General features: G+C 44.8%; 1 protein-coding gene across 1 annotated transcript in view; it reads left to right on the top strand.

Moving 5' to 3' along the window:
- CACNA1C (calcium channel, voltage-dependent, L type, alpha 1C subunit) overlaps positions 1-14,650 on the top strand; it is an 847,113-nt gene that overhangs the window by 691,395 nt on the left and 141,068 nt on the right. The window contains exons 23-30 of the mRNA XM_006891374.1: positions 2,186-2,292; positions 5,305-5,392; positions 5,966-6,073; positions 9,873-9,925; positions 10,217-10,363; positions 11,660-11,861; positions 13,477-13,635; positions 14,296-14,406. Coding sequence (XP_006891436.1) covers positions 2,186-2,292; positions 5,305-5,392; positions 5,966-6,073; positions 9,873-9,925; positions 10,217-10,363; positions 11,660-11,861; positions 13,477-13,635; positions 14,296-14,406 — 975 coding nt within the window. The remainder of the gene's footprint in view (positions 1-2,185; positions 2,293-5,304; positions 5,393-5,965; positions 6,074-9,872; positions 9,926-10,216; positions 10,364-11,659; positions 11,862-13,476; positions 13,636-14,295; positions 14,407-14,650) is intronic.

Raw genomic sequence — 14,650 nt, 5'->3', positions numbered from 1 at the left:
AGAGACAGGGCGGCAAGCCCCTCCAGATGGCAGGCCTTCGGGAGAGATCTCAAAGTGTATTCCCCTGCAACCTTTTATATAATCTACCTACTTCTGAAAACTATTGCAGAACACAGGTGCCTGAGTCCCCTGCGGCCCCCTGCTGCAAGAGATAAATGGAAAGAATTAGGTTGCAAGAGCTATTTTTGCCAATTTCCCCTGTGTTGCTTTTGAATACTTGGCGGACGCACTGCCCTGGGCATGCTCTGATTCCAGAGAGATAAACTGGACCCCAGATGACCAGGGAGCTTCTCCCAGCCTCTCAGCCATCAGCTCCAAATGTTTCCCTCCGGCTGACGCTTCATGACCCACGGCCTTTTCTGCCCTTAACCTGGAAATCCACTGGTCTTTCATTCAAGTCAGCAAAATTGAACAGGCTGTTTGTTGATTGCCTACAGTGCACGGCTTTATACTGAGCTCTGAGAGAGGAAATAATGGCCAAGTCCCGGAAGAATAGTCAGCATCTATATGTCCCCTTTTTTTGTTTTCAAAGGCTTTCACATTGTTTTTTCTACATAAACCTCACAGGGAATGGTATCCCCATTTTATAGGTGAGAACTCTTCCCTAACACAGGAAGAACCCAGTGTTCCAATCCAAGTTATCTGAATTCCCTATGATGATAGCTTCCTAATGAAATTCCTTATGGAATTTACTAACTCCAGAATAATGTTCAAAGTATTTTACATTTAATTGATACTTAAACTATATATATATATATATATTCCTATTCTTTAAATAAGGAAATCCAGTCACCATCAGGAAGAATAAGAAGTTCAAATTCAATACAAGTTCACTGGCTCCTAGTTCATTGGTCTCATCCAACACTAAAAGGCAGTTATTTGTTTACAACCCTCTGCAGTAGATCATATTATCTCTATTTTTTCAGATGAGGAAAATGAGGCATAGAGAAGTAAAGTATCTTACCCCAGCTTACATGAATAGAATTGAGTTCAGGTTGTTTTCATGGGTCGTAGGTACTATTTCCAGTCAGAAGGTGGAGGAATGCCAGTCAGTGGTGGTACAGAGAGGGTGATTTCACACAGTGTATAGAACTCATGGTCACACACACACACACATACACACTCACACTCCTTGGCGCATCTGCTCTGTCCCGCCTCATCAACACCAACAGGTTACATATCCCTACCACGTGACCTGGCCCCTCTCAGCTCTGCCCCTGCAGCTCCCCCAATCCTCCTTTCTCCCACAGACCAGGGTGGAGACCCTTATCTCTGCACAGTGGCAGGTCGAGGAAATGGGGAAGGGGATGCAAGTTACTCGACCGAGTGACAAGTGACCACAACCCTAGTGATGTTGACAAGTTACTGGGCTAGGAAACACCAAACGTAGCAGCACCACTACCTTGACATCCCCTCTTCCTACAGCTGCTCTGCCCAACTGCATAGATCCTGCGGTCATTTTGTGATCACCCCCTCTGACAGCATGAGGTGGGTCTGAGTTCCTCAAAACTCTCCAGTGAGACTAGTTATCAGAGTTATGGATGGAACATTTCACTAGGGAGTAGAGTGACCAGCCAACCTTTTCTGTTTCCCTAGGGTAAGGATTTCTGGTCTCCTAGAATTCTCAATGCTTTTTAAAACTAAGAAATTCCTGGGCAAAGTAGTTTCCTATGGTACATGCTCCATTGTCCCCCCAGTTAACTAGTATCTGAAGCTGGCTGAGAGGATAAATAATTTGGAGCCAAAGTTGAAGAGTTTGTTCAAAGGGAGAACCCAGAATGAACATCACCAATCACAGCCCCTCAAAGCTGGAGCTGAGGAGCTTTGATGAGAACAGTGAAAATTCCGAGAGGGAGAGTGGAACCCAGTTCAAAGGATTTTGAATAAAAGACTGAAGTGTCAGGGGTGGTCTGGAAGGAGCCACTTGTACATCTCAATCTGGTGGTTTCTTTGGTGGCTGCACAAACACTTGAAGAATTCTTCCCTCAGCATCATATATCTTTATTCAGTACTGTCCCTATCCCCCTGTTCCCTGTCACCTCACTACCCTTATACTGTCTGCAGGAGAAGTTCTTGGGCCCTGCCCAGGGGGTGCTGTGGGAGGTGAGGGCACAGTAGGGGTGGGGTTCCTCTGGGGTTTAGTCTCAGGCCGGTCACATTTGCGTTCCTCTGTGCCTCCTTGCAGATGACTGCTTATGGGGCTTTCCTCCACAAGGGCTCTTTCTGCCGGAACTACTTCAACATCTTGGACCTGCTGGTGGTCAGCGTTTCCCTCATCTCCTTTGGCATTCAGTGAGTAGGATCTTCCCGCGCCTAAAGTGGGATCATGCCACTAGGAATATGCATCAAAAGAAGAAACTTAAGGTCTTGGGGCCTTCCTGCAGAGAGTCACCTCAATGTGATGTGAATGGTCCCTGAAGTTGTAAACATGGCAACTTTAATCCCCACCCATGTCCTCAATACCATGTCCTTAGATGTATGTTGATGCAGTGGGTTTTGCTATTACCAGCAGGACCACACCAGTTACAAAGAGAATTACCTGAGCTGCCATCCTACTTCTTCACCATATGACCTTGGACTAGTGTTCATGGCCATTGCCATGATCCATCCTGATCTCCTGGTCCATCCTCCCTTGCTCTCACCTTTCTCCCCAGTCAAGCCACCTGGTGTTTTCCATGTTGGTGTGTGTTTGTGTGTGTGCACATGAGTGCTTGTGTTGGAGATGGGGCCAGAAGAGGAAGGGAGAACGCACCCAAGAGTGAGAGAAAGCTGGCAAACACTACTAGTTCCTTATAGGATTGACTTGCACAGTGGAATCACCCAGATCAATTTTTAAAAAGACATTTGCGGGGAGCTCTGGTGGCCTAGTGACAAGAAGCTGCACTGCAATCCCAGAGGTACACGGTTCGAAACCACCAGATGCTCTGCCGGAGAAGGAGGAGCAATCTCCTCCTGTACCAGTCAGATCTGATTTGACAGTACACGCACACAAAATAATAATTTAAAAAAATAAAATAAACACATTTGCCTAGATCCCAACCCTAGACATTTTTATTTAATTGGTCTGGAGTTCAACCTGGACTTTAGAATTTTTAAAAGCTCTCCAGGTAATACCACCGAACAGCCAAGGTTGCAAATCTTTCTGGAGTTTAAATGAATTCTATTACTAGTAGCTACCAAGTACCAGTAACAGAAAACAATAGTCCTGCACTTAAACTTCCAAAACACTGTGCAGGCACATTCTTATATGATCCTTGCAAAAAATTATGTGAAGTAGGGAAGACACGTGTTGTTATCACCATTTTATAGAAGAGAAAACAGAGACTGAGAGTACTCTAAGACCTGCTCAAGGCCATACCAATAACAGAGAAAGGCATGGATTCTAGGGAGCGTGACTCTTCTTTCCGTAAGTGATTTTATAGTGGGTTTAGGTGGGTGGCAATAAGAATTTAGGACTGAGATTTTTTTTCTGTAGTCATCAATCATATTACCCAGAACCTTCTGCCTGGGAGCCTATGGGGTGAGATTCTAATCCCAACACCACCGGTAAATCACTATTCATCCTTGAACCAAGAATCTCCACTCTTTAGTCTGTGCTTTCCCTGTCTGACCTTTAAATCTCTTCCAATTGTGATTCAATGCAAACTGCCTCCCTCTCTGAGATCCTCTGGGAAAAGATGATAGATACGAGTGCTCTTTGAATCCTTTGGAATAAAAGAGCCATGGACCAGAGAAATCAGATCTTTCTGCCAGCTCCCTCTTGAGCACATCAGTCTGACCACGTGAAGAATAAAATCAGCACTTGCCGACGTGCCATGCACTTTTTCTTTTAGGTCCCAAAGTGGGCATGAGGCTCTCCATATTCTTGAGAGGGTATCTCAATCAGAGATAATGGCAGAGATGATGGGATAAACTTCAGAGTTGCTTACCAACTTGGTGGTGTTAATATGTACTTGCCCAAAGGTGAACAGATAATTCCAGACCGATCCCAGCATCTTGCTGAGGCTGGCTGTGTGTGGCCTGCCCCCTAGTGCCTCCTTCCCAATAGGGAGTTGCAAGGGTCTAAAGCTCCCAGAAGTTCTTGCTTGGCCCTGGCTTCCCAGCTGTGTGGAACCTGCTAAGTAGGGACCATTCCTCCACCAGGTTTGCTTCCAGTAGGTGGTTTTTAGAAAGTAGTCATCAGATTTTTCTTCCCATGTGCTTCTAGGTAGACTGAAAATTCCAAACTTCTAGTTAACAGCTGGATGTGTAAACTATTTGTACCACTCAGAGACTTCATAGTAATGAGAGCTAACATTTATTGAAAGAGCTCTGGTGGCCTACTGGTAAGAAGTTAAACTACCAAGCCAAAGGCTGGCAGTTCAAAACCACCAGCTGCTCTGTGTGAGTAAGATTGGTCATCTCTTCCCATGCAATGTATAGCCTCTGAAAAACCCCTGAAGAGACAACTCTAAGTTGGTTCCAACTTGTCAACACACAGCAACAGCGACCAATGAATTGAGTTTGTAATGTGTGCCAAGCATATTGCTAGTTAAAGCTCCTTTATTATTTAATCTTTACAATAATTTCGTGAGGTGATGACTGCTCCATTTTACAGATGAAAAAAAATTGTTGTTGTTGTTGTTGTTGTTATATGCCATCAATAGTTTCAGCACTGACCCTCCAGTAGGTTTTCAGAGGTGGTAAATCACACAGGAGATTGGCCATCTTTCTCCCAAGGAGAAGCTGTTGGATTTAAACCGTCTCCCTTTTGGGTTGGCAGCACAACTTCTTACCCACTAGGCCACTAGAGCTTCCTATGAAGAAATCAAGGTTCAGAAAAGTTAAGACATTTGTCTTTGGCAATTAGACTGGGAAATGGCAAAGCTGACGTTTGAATTCACGTTTATCTTGCTCTAAATCTCCTTGACACCATAGATAACCCCTGAGTAGCTAGTTAGGTTGCTAATAACTCATGAAGAATTCTTCATAACTCATGTCCTCCCTACCCCCAGCACTCAGCCCCTGCCAGCCACAAAACCCATTAGCTTATTATTCTTTAAATTCAATGATGCTTTCACCAGGCATCATAATAAATTAAAAAAATGTTTCTAATGTTATTTACTCACCAACGGCCAAGTCCCGTGGTCATAGGCACGTTTAGGGTTCTTTCATAGCTGGGGGTAAGGGGTCGGGGTAGAGGGTTGTTCCAGGATGAACCGACACTGACCAGACTTGACAGTTCCTCAAGGTTGCCTTGGAATAACCCACTCCTTCCTGCTCCACAAAATGCTGTAGTAGCTTACAACCTTCTCTCTCTCTCAGGTCCAGCGCAATCAACGTTGTGAAGATCTTGCGAGTTCTGCGAGTACTCAGGCCCTTGAGGGCCATCAACAGGGCCAAAGGGCTAAAGGTGAGAGACAGGTGGGCCTGGGCAGGAAGCCACCCGCAGAGCCAGCAAGTCTCAACCAACCCGTCAGCTGCTTGATGGGAACTTTGCAGAAGTGAGGAAGGCAGCTGGAAGGAGGCAACAGTGGGCAGGTTGCCATGTTGGAACCTGGACTCTGCCTCCCTACATCTCTGACTTCACGTCAGTCTGCATTCCATGCTAAACAGAATAAGGACAGAGGCCGCAGTCATTTAGAATATTGACCTGTAGGAAATATTTTGTAAAGGGGAGACAATTACATAAACCTGGTGCCCCACTAATATAAACAAAGGAACTTTTCCTCTATCCCTAATGGGCTCTTTATTCCTGTAGTTACCTGGCTTACAGTGAGGAAGTTTAAATTCCATTGACTCCCATCCTTCACTCAGCATGTAACTCTGGAAAAGCTTTTATTTTTGTTATGAGCCTGATTTCCTCCACTTGTATGTAACAAAGGAGGTGCTACCTCTGAGAGACTCGTGGCTTGGCTAGATGAAGCCGAGGCTGCAGGCACCTCCTGAAGCCAGGTCCCCGTCCCGGGCCCTCTTCCCTCTGCAGCACGTGGTTCAGTGTGTGTTTGTTGCCATCCGGACCATTGGGAACATTGTGATTGTCACCACGCTGCTGCAGTTCATGTTCGCCTGCATCGGAGTCCAGCTCTTCAAGGTAAAGTCTTTTCTGTGATTGGTGGACCTGCCTCCTTCCCCTTCCATCCCATCAACATTCTTGGTTTCCCAGGATTGCCATAACAAAACCACCACAAAGTGAGGAGCTTTATAGGACAGCCACTTATTGTCTGAAGGCTAGAAGTCCAAATCAGGGTGTCAGTGATTTCAGTGCCTTCATGGAGGGTTGAGAGAGGAACAAGCATGCCTCCCCCCTCGTCTGTGAAGGCTGCTGGTGAGCCTTAGCATTCCTCTGCTACTTACATATGTATCAGCCTCTGTCATTACATGACGTCTGTCTTTTCTTGTGTGTATCTTTGTTTTTGATGAAAAGTAAAGATAGATTTATTAGAAAGTTACATTCCAAAGGGATAGAACTCTCTCCTTGAAAGGAAATACAGAGAGGCCCCTTGTGTGTATCTTTATTTCTATGTCTGACTTTCTCTTCAATAACATGCCTTTTTAAAATTTTATTCTATTATTTTTTGTGTGTGTACCATCAAATTGGATTTGACAGATACAGGAGGAGATTGTCCCTCCTTCTCCAGCAGAGCATCTGGTGGATTTGAACCACTTACCTCTGAGATTTCAGTACAACTTCTTGCCACTAGGCCACCAGAGCTCCCTTCGCGTGCCTTTTTTTTAAAAAGTTAGGGTTAGGGATCCACCCCACTGTGGTGATTTCATTAATTTAACTGATAAATTAATCTGTAAGGGAAAACCTTTTGTTTTCTCAACAGGTCACATTCATTAGTGCAAATGTTAAGACTTCAGTATATCTGTTTCAGGAAAATAACTAAATCTTGTAACAGAAAGGACGTGGAGATAGGTGGGAAAAGCACAGTCTCCATCCTATACTCAGGTTCTTATGGATAAAAGGGAGGAAAACACTTCCCCACCAGACCAAAGACACTGCCCCTTCTCAGTTCGCTCTGCCCCTATGGACCCTGCGCTAGCTTCCAATAAGATAAAGAGGGAGACTTCCATGCTCTGAAACCTCGACTCAGCCTCCTGCTTAAATTTTACAGCAGTTCTCTGTAACCAATAGTATCAAGTCCACCCTTTTCCAACTAGCTTTCAGGACCCTGCATCGGGCAGGTTATCTCCCTCTGCTTCCTGACAAGGCCCTCAGCTATATTGCTCCCACCATCGTCCTTGATTTCTACTCTTTTGTGCCTTATCTGCTGTTTTCTTACCTCACCCTCTCCATGTAACCTTCCACAGTCTTCCTCCCTCTCATGTAGTTCATCCCCCCAAGCCAACTCCTCCTGTATCTTCCTCTGGAGACCTTTGTCCAGATCCCAGCTTCTCTGACTTGGCATTCCCCCAATCCATTTATTTTCTTTTGTTTTATAGTGGTTTGTTTACAAAATTTGAATACACTGTTTTTCACACTGGATCTTTCCCATCTTCTTCACCCCACCCACCCATCCTATGATGATGCCTATCCTCACCCCTCTGCCTCCACCCTCCTCCTGCGTTGGATCCTCATACTCGCTCTACCATAATGGCTTTAAATAGCATTTTCCCTTAGGGGACTGAGTTAATTCATTCAGCATAATGCTCTTTAGTCCTTCGCAAGTTAGGTAGTGATTTACAAAAATCATTGCTCCTGTGTGCTGCTGCATAGTATTCCATCCTGTGAATGTACCATAATGTCTCAATCTGTTTGATTGTGATTTGACATCTGGGCTGTTTCCATGTTCTTGTGATAGTGAATAATGTTGCTCTGAACACTAGTGTACATGTCTCTGTACCTCAATTCTCATTTTCTTGGGGTATATTCCAAGCCTTGAAATAGCTGCGTCATAAGGAATTTCTATGTTCAGGTTTTTTGAGAAACGCCAAACTGCCTTCCAGAGTGGTACCATTTTACAATTCCATCAACAATGTATAAAAGTTTCTATCCTGCCACATCCTCTCCCACATTTATTACTTGCTACCCTCTTAAACTTTGCCACTGTTACTGGAGTGAGATAGTATCTCATTGTGGTTTTGATTTGCATCTCTTTTATTGCTAGTGATTTTGATAGCCAACCATAAATTGAGATACTTGAAAGTAAACCTAACTATAGATACAAAAGACCTATACAAAGAAAACTACAGAACTTTTCTGCAAGGCACAATAAAGGACCTAAAGAAATGGGGAAATGTGCCCTATTCATGGATAAGAAGACTCAATTTTGTGGCAATGACAGTCCTACCAAAAGCAATCTACATGTTCAACTCAATCCCAAAGTTGTTGTTGTTTGTTGTTATGTGCTGTTGAGTCGCTTATGACTCATAGCCACCCAATGTACAACAGCCCTAAACTCCGCTCTGTCCTGTGCCAATCGCACCATCTCTGATACTCCCATCCCAATTGCCCCAGTCACTGAATCCATCCACCTCATAGAGGGCCTTCCCCTCCTGCACTGTCCCTCCACCCTACCAAGCATGATGCCCCTCTCCAAGGACCAGTCCCTCCTTACAAACACGTCCAAAGTATGTTAGATAGAGCCTCAGAATCCTTGCCTCCAGGGAGCCGCCCAGTTTGACCCTTCCCAGGATGAATCTGTTTGTTTTCCTAGCAGTCCATGGTACATTCAATACTCTTCTCCAGCACCACAGCTCAAAGGCATCAATTCTCCTTCTATCCTCCTTAGTCATTGTCCAGCTCTCTGATGCATAACAAGTGATTGCAAAGACCATGGCCTGTATTAGGTGCACCTTAGTCTCCAGAAAGATACCATTACTCTTCAGTACTTTGGAAAGGTCCCTAACAGCAGACTTTCTCATGGAAGTACATCTTTTAATTTCCTGGCTACTGGTGCCAAGAGTGTTGACTGTGGAGCCAAGCAAACTGAAGCTGTGAACAATCTCAATCTCTTCACCATCCATCCTGATGCTGCCAATTGGTCCAGTGGTGAGAATCTTTGTCTTCTTGATATTGAGCTTCAATCCATATTGGAGGCTGCAGTCGTTAACCCTCAATCCCAATACAAATACCAAATTCATTTTTCAAGGGAAATTGTAAGGTTTATTTGGAGAGGCAAGAGATGCCAAATGGAACAGAACTGAGAACCCAGAAATAGACTGAGCTATCTGTGGTCAACTGATAATCAACAAGGAAATAAAACCTATCAAATGGAGAAATGACAACCTCTTCAACAAATGGTGCTGGCAAAACTGCAGAAAGCTGAAACAGGATCTGTATCTCATACTATACCAAAAATCAACTAAAGAGTAAAGCCCAAAACCGTAAAGTTCAACTGGGATCAGACTTAGATGGCCTAGTCTGTAGTATAAAGAGACTGCTAAATATAGCCAAAAATGCCCAATCTGAAGAGGATAAAGTTATTGAATGGGACGTTCTAAAGATTAAATTCCTGTGCACACCAAAAACATTTGCCAACACGATATAAAGAAAACCTACTGACTGGGAACAAACAGTTGGTAATACCATCTCAGACAAGAGTCTCATAACAAAGGTTTACAGATACAAGTAAAAGACTACAAATTACAAAATGGGCAAAAGACATGGAAAGAATTTTCACAGAGGAAGATATTTGAATGGCCAACAGACACATAAGAAATACCACTCCCTTTATTTTTAATCCAAATGGTCCTTAGAGCATTGAGTGCCTTCATTCATTAGATCTTTATATATGTGAGTCTTCCCAGGGACAGTCTATACTCTTTAAGCTGTTCAAAGTCCCAAGCACAAGCCTGGGCTATATAGATACTCACTAATTATTTGTTTGTTTTGCTTTTTATTGATTAATGAACAGCTCCAATCAATTTGTCATTTTGTCTTCCAGGGAAAGCTGTATACCTGTTCCGATAGCTCCAAGCAGACTGAGGCAGAATGCAAGTGAGTACCGGCCAGAGGACAGCCAGAGCCAAGGCTGCCATGAAAACAGGGACTGCCCATTCTCTCTCAAACAGCAGTGGCAGCTGGACTTTTACCCATATGCAATCTGTTCCCTTTGGCACGACATAATCCTATCATCTATTCCTGAAGTTCCACCTGTGAAGCTCTTTATTTACTTAGCACTGTGAGATTAAACCTAGCTAGTCACATCTCACCAATAAGAAGTCACTGTGGGATCGGGTAAAGGGAAACAGAAGACCCCAGAATTACCATTTTTCTCTCCTCTCTCAGGGGAAACTACATCACATACAAAGACGGGGAGGTTGACCATCCCATCATCCAGCCCCGCAGCTGGGAGAACAGCAAGTTTGACTTTGACAATGTTCTGGCGGCCATGATGGCCCTCTTCACCGTCTCCACTTTTGAGGGCTGGCCAGAGTAAGTATGCAAACCAAGGCCTCGTCCAGCTTGATCAGAGGGCCGAGTCCTTGACCTCTCACCCACTTCCCAAGTTCTGTCAGTGCCCTTCGCTCCCCACTCCACCCCCAGGCAGTGAGAATGGCTTTCTAGAACCTGTGTAGCTCACAGTCACTAGGGAAACTTCTTTTTCTAGGATAATTCAACCTTTTCGAAACTCCAAGCAAGGCTGTACCTCTTTTTTGCTTTCTTTCCCATCCTCAATATGGACCATGATACTAAGGGTCTCTGTCATTATCCATGCAGCATCCGGGAACAGACTTTAGGAACATTTCAGCAGGTGTGACCCTTTGACCACCAGAGGATCCAAGAGTGCTACTCCCATTACAAACTCAGTGTAGACAGCTATGGCTGAGGTGTCTCTATTCCATTGTCTCTATTTGCAGTGACAAGGAAAGAAAGGATGCCTGGATCTAAGGTCCTCTACAGAGGCAATGCTTTGACACCTAAAAACCAAGCTGGTCTGCATCGCCTACAGCAGGCAGCTTGCCCATTAGGGGCTCATTATGTTTTTGTTCAGACACCTGCTTTCCACTTTCATTCCCAGTATTTGTTTCCAGGGAAATTATAATCTGAAAATTCAGAAAACAAGATCTTTCTGTATCAACAGCAGCGAGTAGATCTTAGATGAGCATCATCTTTATTATGTGGTGAGATACAGATGGCACCCACAGAGTAACTGAGTACTGGGAAGAGTTAGAAATGAGGTGGAGAAACTAACCTTCTCTTGAGAAGAAGAACAAGATTGATGGGCACATTACTCGTGCTTAAATAAGCAGCACACATGTGTAAGCTCCCTCAGTTAAAAACCAGATAACTGTTGATGATCTGAATAAGCATGGATCATCAAAGTCTTTTCTCTAAATCTCTGTTCACTCTCAGACCTATTTTATGCACACTCTAACCTCCTCTGAGTTCAAGCCAGTTTGTAATGCTATTTCTATGTTTATCAATATTTTAAATCAATGTCCATGGCCCATATGAAGTTTCGCTAGTTCTTGAGGGCTTAAAACGTCTTCCTAGATTTTATATCCTGAAACATAGAAAAGTCAAGAATTACTGTCTCCATTTTCTCAATGAAGAATTACAGAGGTTAAATGATTAGCTCACGTGGCCAGTAAGTAATGGAGCTGAGACTTGCACCCAGATCGTCTGACTCCTAGACTTATGGGTCTCCAGGACCCCTGCAGTGCCATCATTCCACAGAGGTGACACTGCTTCTCCTGCTCCCCCCGTGGGGTCTGTCTCCTCCTGCAGGCTGCTGTACCGCTCCATCGACTCCCATACGGAAGACAAGGGCCCCATCTACAACTACCGCGTGGAGATCTCCATCTTCTTCATCATCTACATCATCATCATCGCCTTCTTCATGATGAACATCTTCGTGGGTTTCGTCATCGTCACTTTCCAGGAGCAGGGGGAGCAAGAGTACAAGAACTGTGAGCTGGACAAGAACCAGGTAGCTTCCTAGGAAGGATGGAAGCAGGAGTTGAGGAGGGAAGCCGGGTCCACATAAAGAATGGTGGTAGTCAGCGCTGCAGCCCACCCTGGGGGGAGGTCGGTAAGGGTACTGAGCTCATCACCCACTCAACACGCAGAGCTTTCTGTCTTCTTGAGTAACCTGTGCAAGACAAATGCAAACCACTGGAAATGCAGTTTTCCAGCAAATCCTGGTTAAATATCTGCTGATGTGAAAAACCTTATGCCCTCTCTAGAAGGCACAGGTGTGTTGGCCCAATTGACAAAGAGATTACACACCAGACACAAAGGAAAATAAGAGCTTTTGGCCTAGGGCACAAAAGTACGTTTAGACAAACACACAGCCAGGAGTAAGATTTCAGTAGAGGCAATCCAATAATATTCTGTTAGGCTCTGAAATCTGAGCTTTACAGAGAAAGAGCTAGGAGCTTCATCAGTGAGGAATGAAGCTATCAAGGTAGGAGGTAGGGTATGGTCCCTGAGCCCAGCTAAGTTCCCAATGCAAAGGCTTCATGGGGACACGTATCCCTACCTTGAGCACTGTGCTGCTAGTGAGAAGCAGCAGCACACAGTGCTCAGCTCCACCCATCTAGGCTGGCTGAGCCTTTCACAAGTTTTAATGTCAGCCTCTTAGGTGAAGACTCATAAGTCTGACTGCTATGGGGACTTTTACTGAAAGTAAAACAGGAAATAGGAGTTTCAACAAAAGTGTGCGTGCGAGATGACTAGACTCTGAATCAGGTCGGTGGTATTTAGAGATAGGAAAGAGTGGAAGGAGGTAAAATTGCTAAGGCTGAGATTGAATGTGGTGGCTGAGGGTAACCGGCAACTGGAGTGACTCCCAGGTTCCTGATTTGGTGCCAAGAAATTTAGCTGGATCTGTGCTAGAATCCCAAAAATCTGGTTAGCCTTAAGATCTGCCCTAATACAGAGTGTGTCTTCTGCTAAGGGAGCCAAGGATTGGAAGGCCATTCCTTTCCTCCTGTGTATTGATTTAGGACAGGGGGAAAAATTAAGCGTCGCAAAGACACAGATTGGATAAAACCAAGGAGAAAACCAACTATAAGTCCATCAGGACGTATTTATCAAATGTTATCTAAGTGCTAAGCACTGTGCCAGGCGTTGTTGTTGTTGTTGTTGTATACCGTTGAGTTGGAACCCACCCATAGCTGACCCCCCCAGTGGGTTTTCAGAGGCTGTTAATCTCACAAGAGGAGATTGTCCATCCTTCTCCCATGGAGCAGCTGGCAGATTTGAACCATGTGCCTTTGGGATTGCAGCATAGAGTCTTACCAGTAGGCCACCAGAGCGGGTTGGGGAAAAAGATAACCATGTAAACCATGCCTACAGTACTGACCTAGAATGGATTCTCTCCTTGATTAAGGAAATAATGTGGAAATAACATCACTTTCTAAACAATATCTCAAATTTTCAGTGAGCTAGAGCCGTAGATTATTTCTCTAATTTCCCGCGACTCCTGTTGCCAGGGTGTGTCATTTAATCTACCTCCTACTGTTCTCTGCCATCCACCCCAACATCATCTAAGTAACTAACCGCCCTCTCTTCCTGCCCACCCCTCTGCTGGCTCTCTGCAGCGACAGTGTGTAGAATATGCCCTCAAGGCCCGGCCGCTCCGGAGGTATATCCCTAAGAACCAGCACCAGTACAAAGTGTGGTATGTGGTGAACTCCACCTACTTTGAGTACCTGATGTTCGTCCTCATCCTACTCAACACCATCTGCTTGGCCATGCAGGTCAGTTCAGCGGAAAGCCCTGGTCCATGGAGAAAATGCTGTGAGAAGATAGGAAGTGCAAAAGGGTTGTATGATCTTCAGTTTGTCCTGTCCTTGGAAGCCAAGGGGGTACAGAAAGAACAGAAGGGATCCCCAGAAGGGATGCTGGAAACAGACAAGTATCCCTTCTCAAGGATATGCTCTTCTCTGGGACCTTTGAAAGTAACTGTAGGATAATAAAACAGAGAAAGGAAGGAATGGAGAAGAGAGAGGGCAAGAGAGAGGGCAAGATTGAAGTGTACATTATTGTCAGTAAGACATAGAAGGTGAAGACTGATTCTGTATCAGACTGTCTTCATTCAGGGAGGCCAACTTCTGCTAAAGCTCTCTTGAGTGCCAAGAGGAAGTCTCCATAAAGCTGTTCCAACCAGTCAAAGAAGGAACACGGAACTCTGTCATACCTTCATTTTCAGAGATGGCAGAGAAGGAAAGAACCCATATGATCTTGAGACAACTTGAAAGATAAAGGCCCTGCCAGGGTTTCATTAGGAGGAAGAGCTCTGCTTTAGATGGGGGGTCTCTGAGGAGGCTGGGCCAGCAGCAGAGAGTAGGAAGGAGTGGGGGTATCACTCATGTTCATGTTTTCTCTCTTCTCCACTGTGTGTCTGCCCCTGCCCTCAGCACTACGGTCAGAGCTGCCTGTTCAAAATCGCTATGAACATCCTCAACATGCTCTTCACCGGCCTCTTCACTGTGGAGATGATCCTGAAGCTCATTGCCTTCAAACCCAAGGTAAGCCTCTGAGGTTGAAAGTGCTAGAGAAGAAAGGGAGGCAGAAAGGAAAGTATGAAAGAAAAGAGAATGAAGGGGAAAGAGAGTCTGTGAAAGAAGCTCAGCCTGCCAAAAGTTGTTGAATAAGACCAGTTCCTTGAATCTGATCCCCAGTTCATGGTCTGGACCGTATCTAGTAAGAACACACAGGAGGACAATTCCTCCCTGAGGTGAGCTTCTCCTTCTAGCAGAGTCACAGGATGGT

The sequence above is a fragment of the Elephantulus edwardii genome, unplaced genomic scaffold (genome assembly GCF_000299155.1).
Source record: "Elephantulus edwardii isolate Elephantulus edwardi_28Jun2011 unplaced genomic scaffold, EleEdw1.0 scaffold00096, whole genome shotgun sequence".
In the NCBI taxonomy this organism is placed as follows: domain Eukaryota; kingdom Metazoa; phylum Chordata; class Mammalia; order Macroscelidea; family Macroscelididae; genus Elephantulus; species Elephantulus edwardii.
Note: the sequence above shows the minus strand (reverse complement) of the source record. Positions and strands in the feature narration are given on the sequence as shown.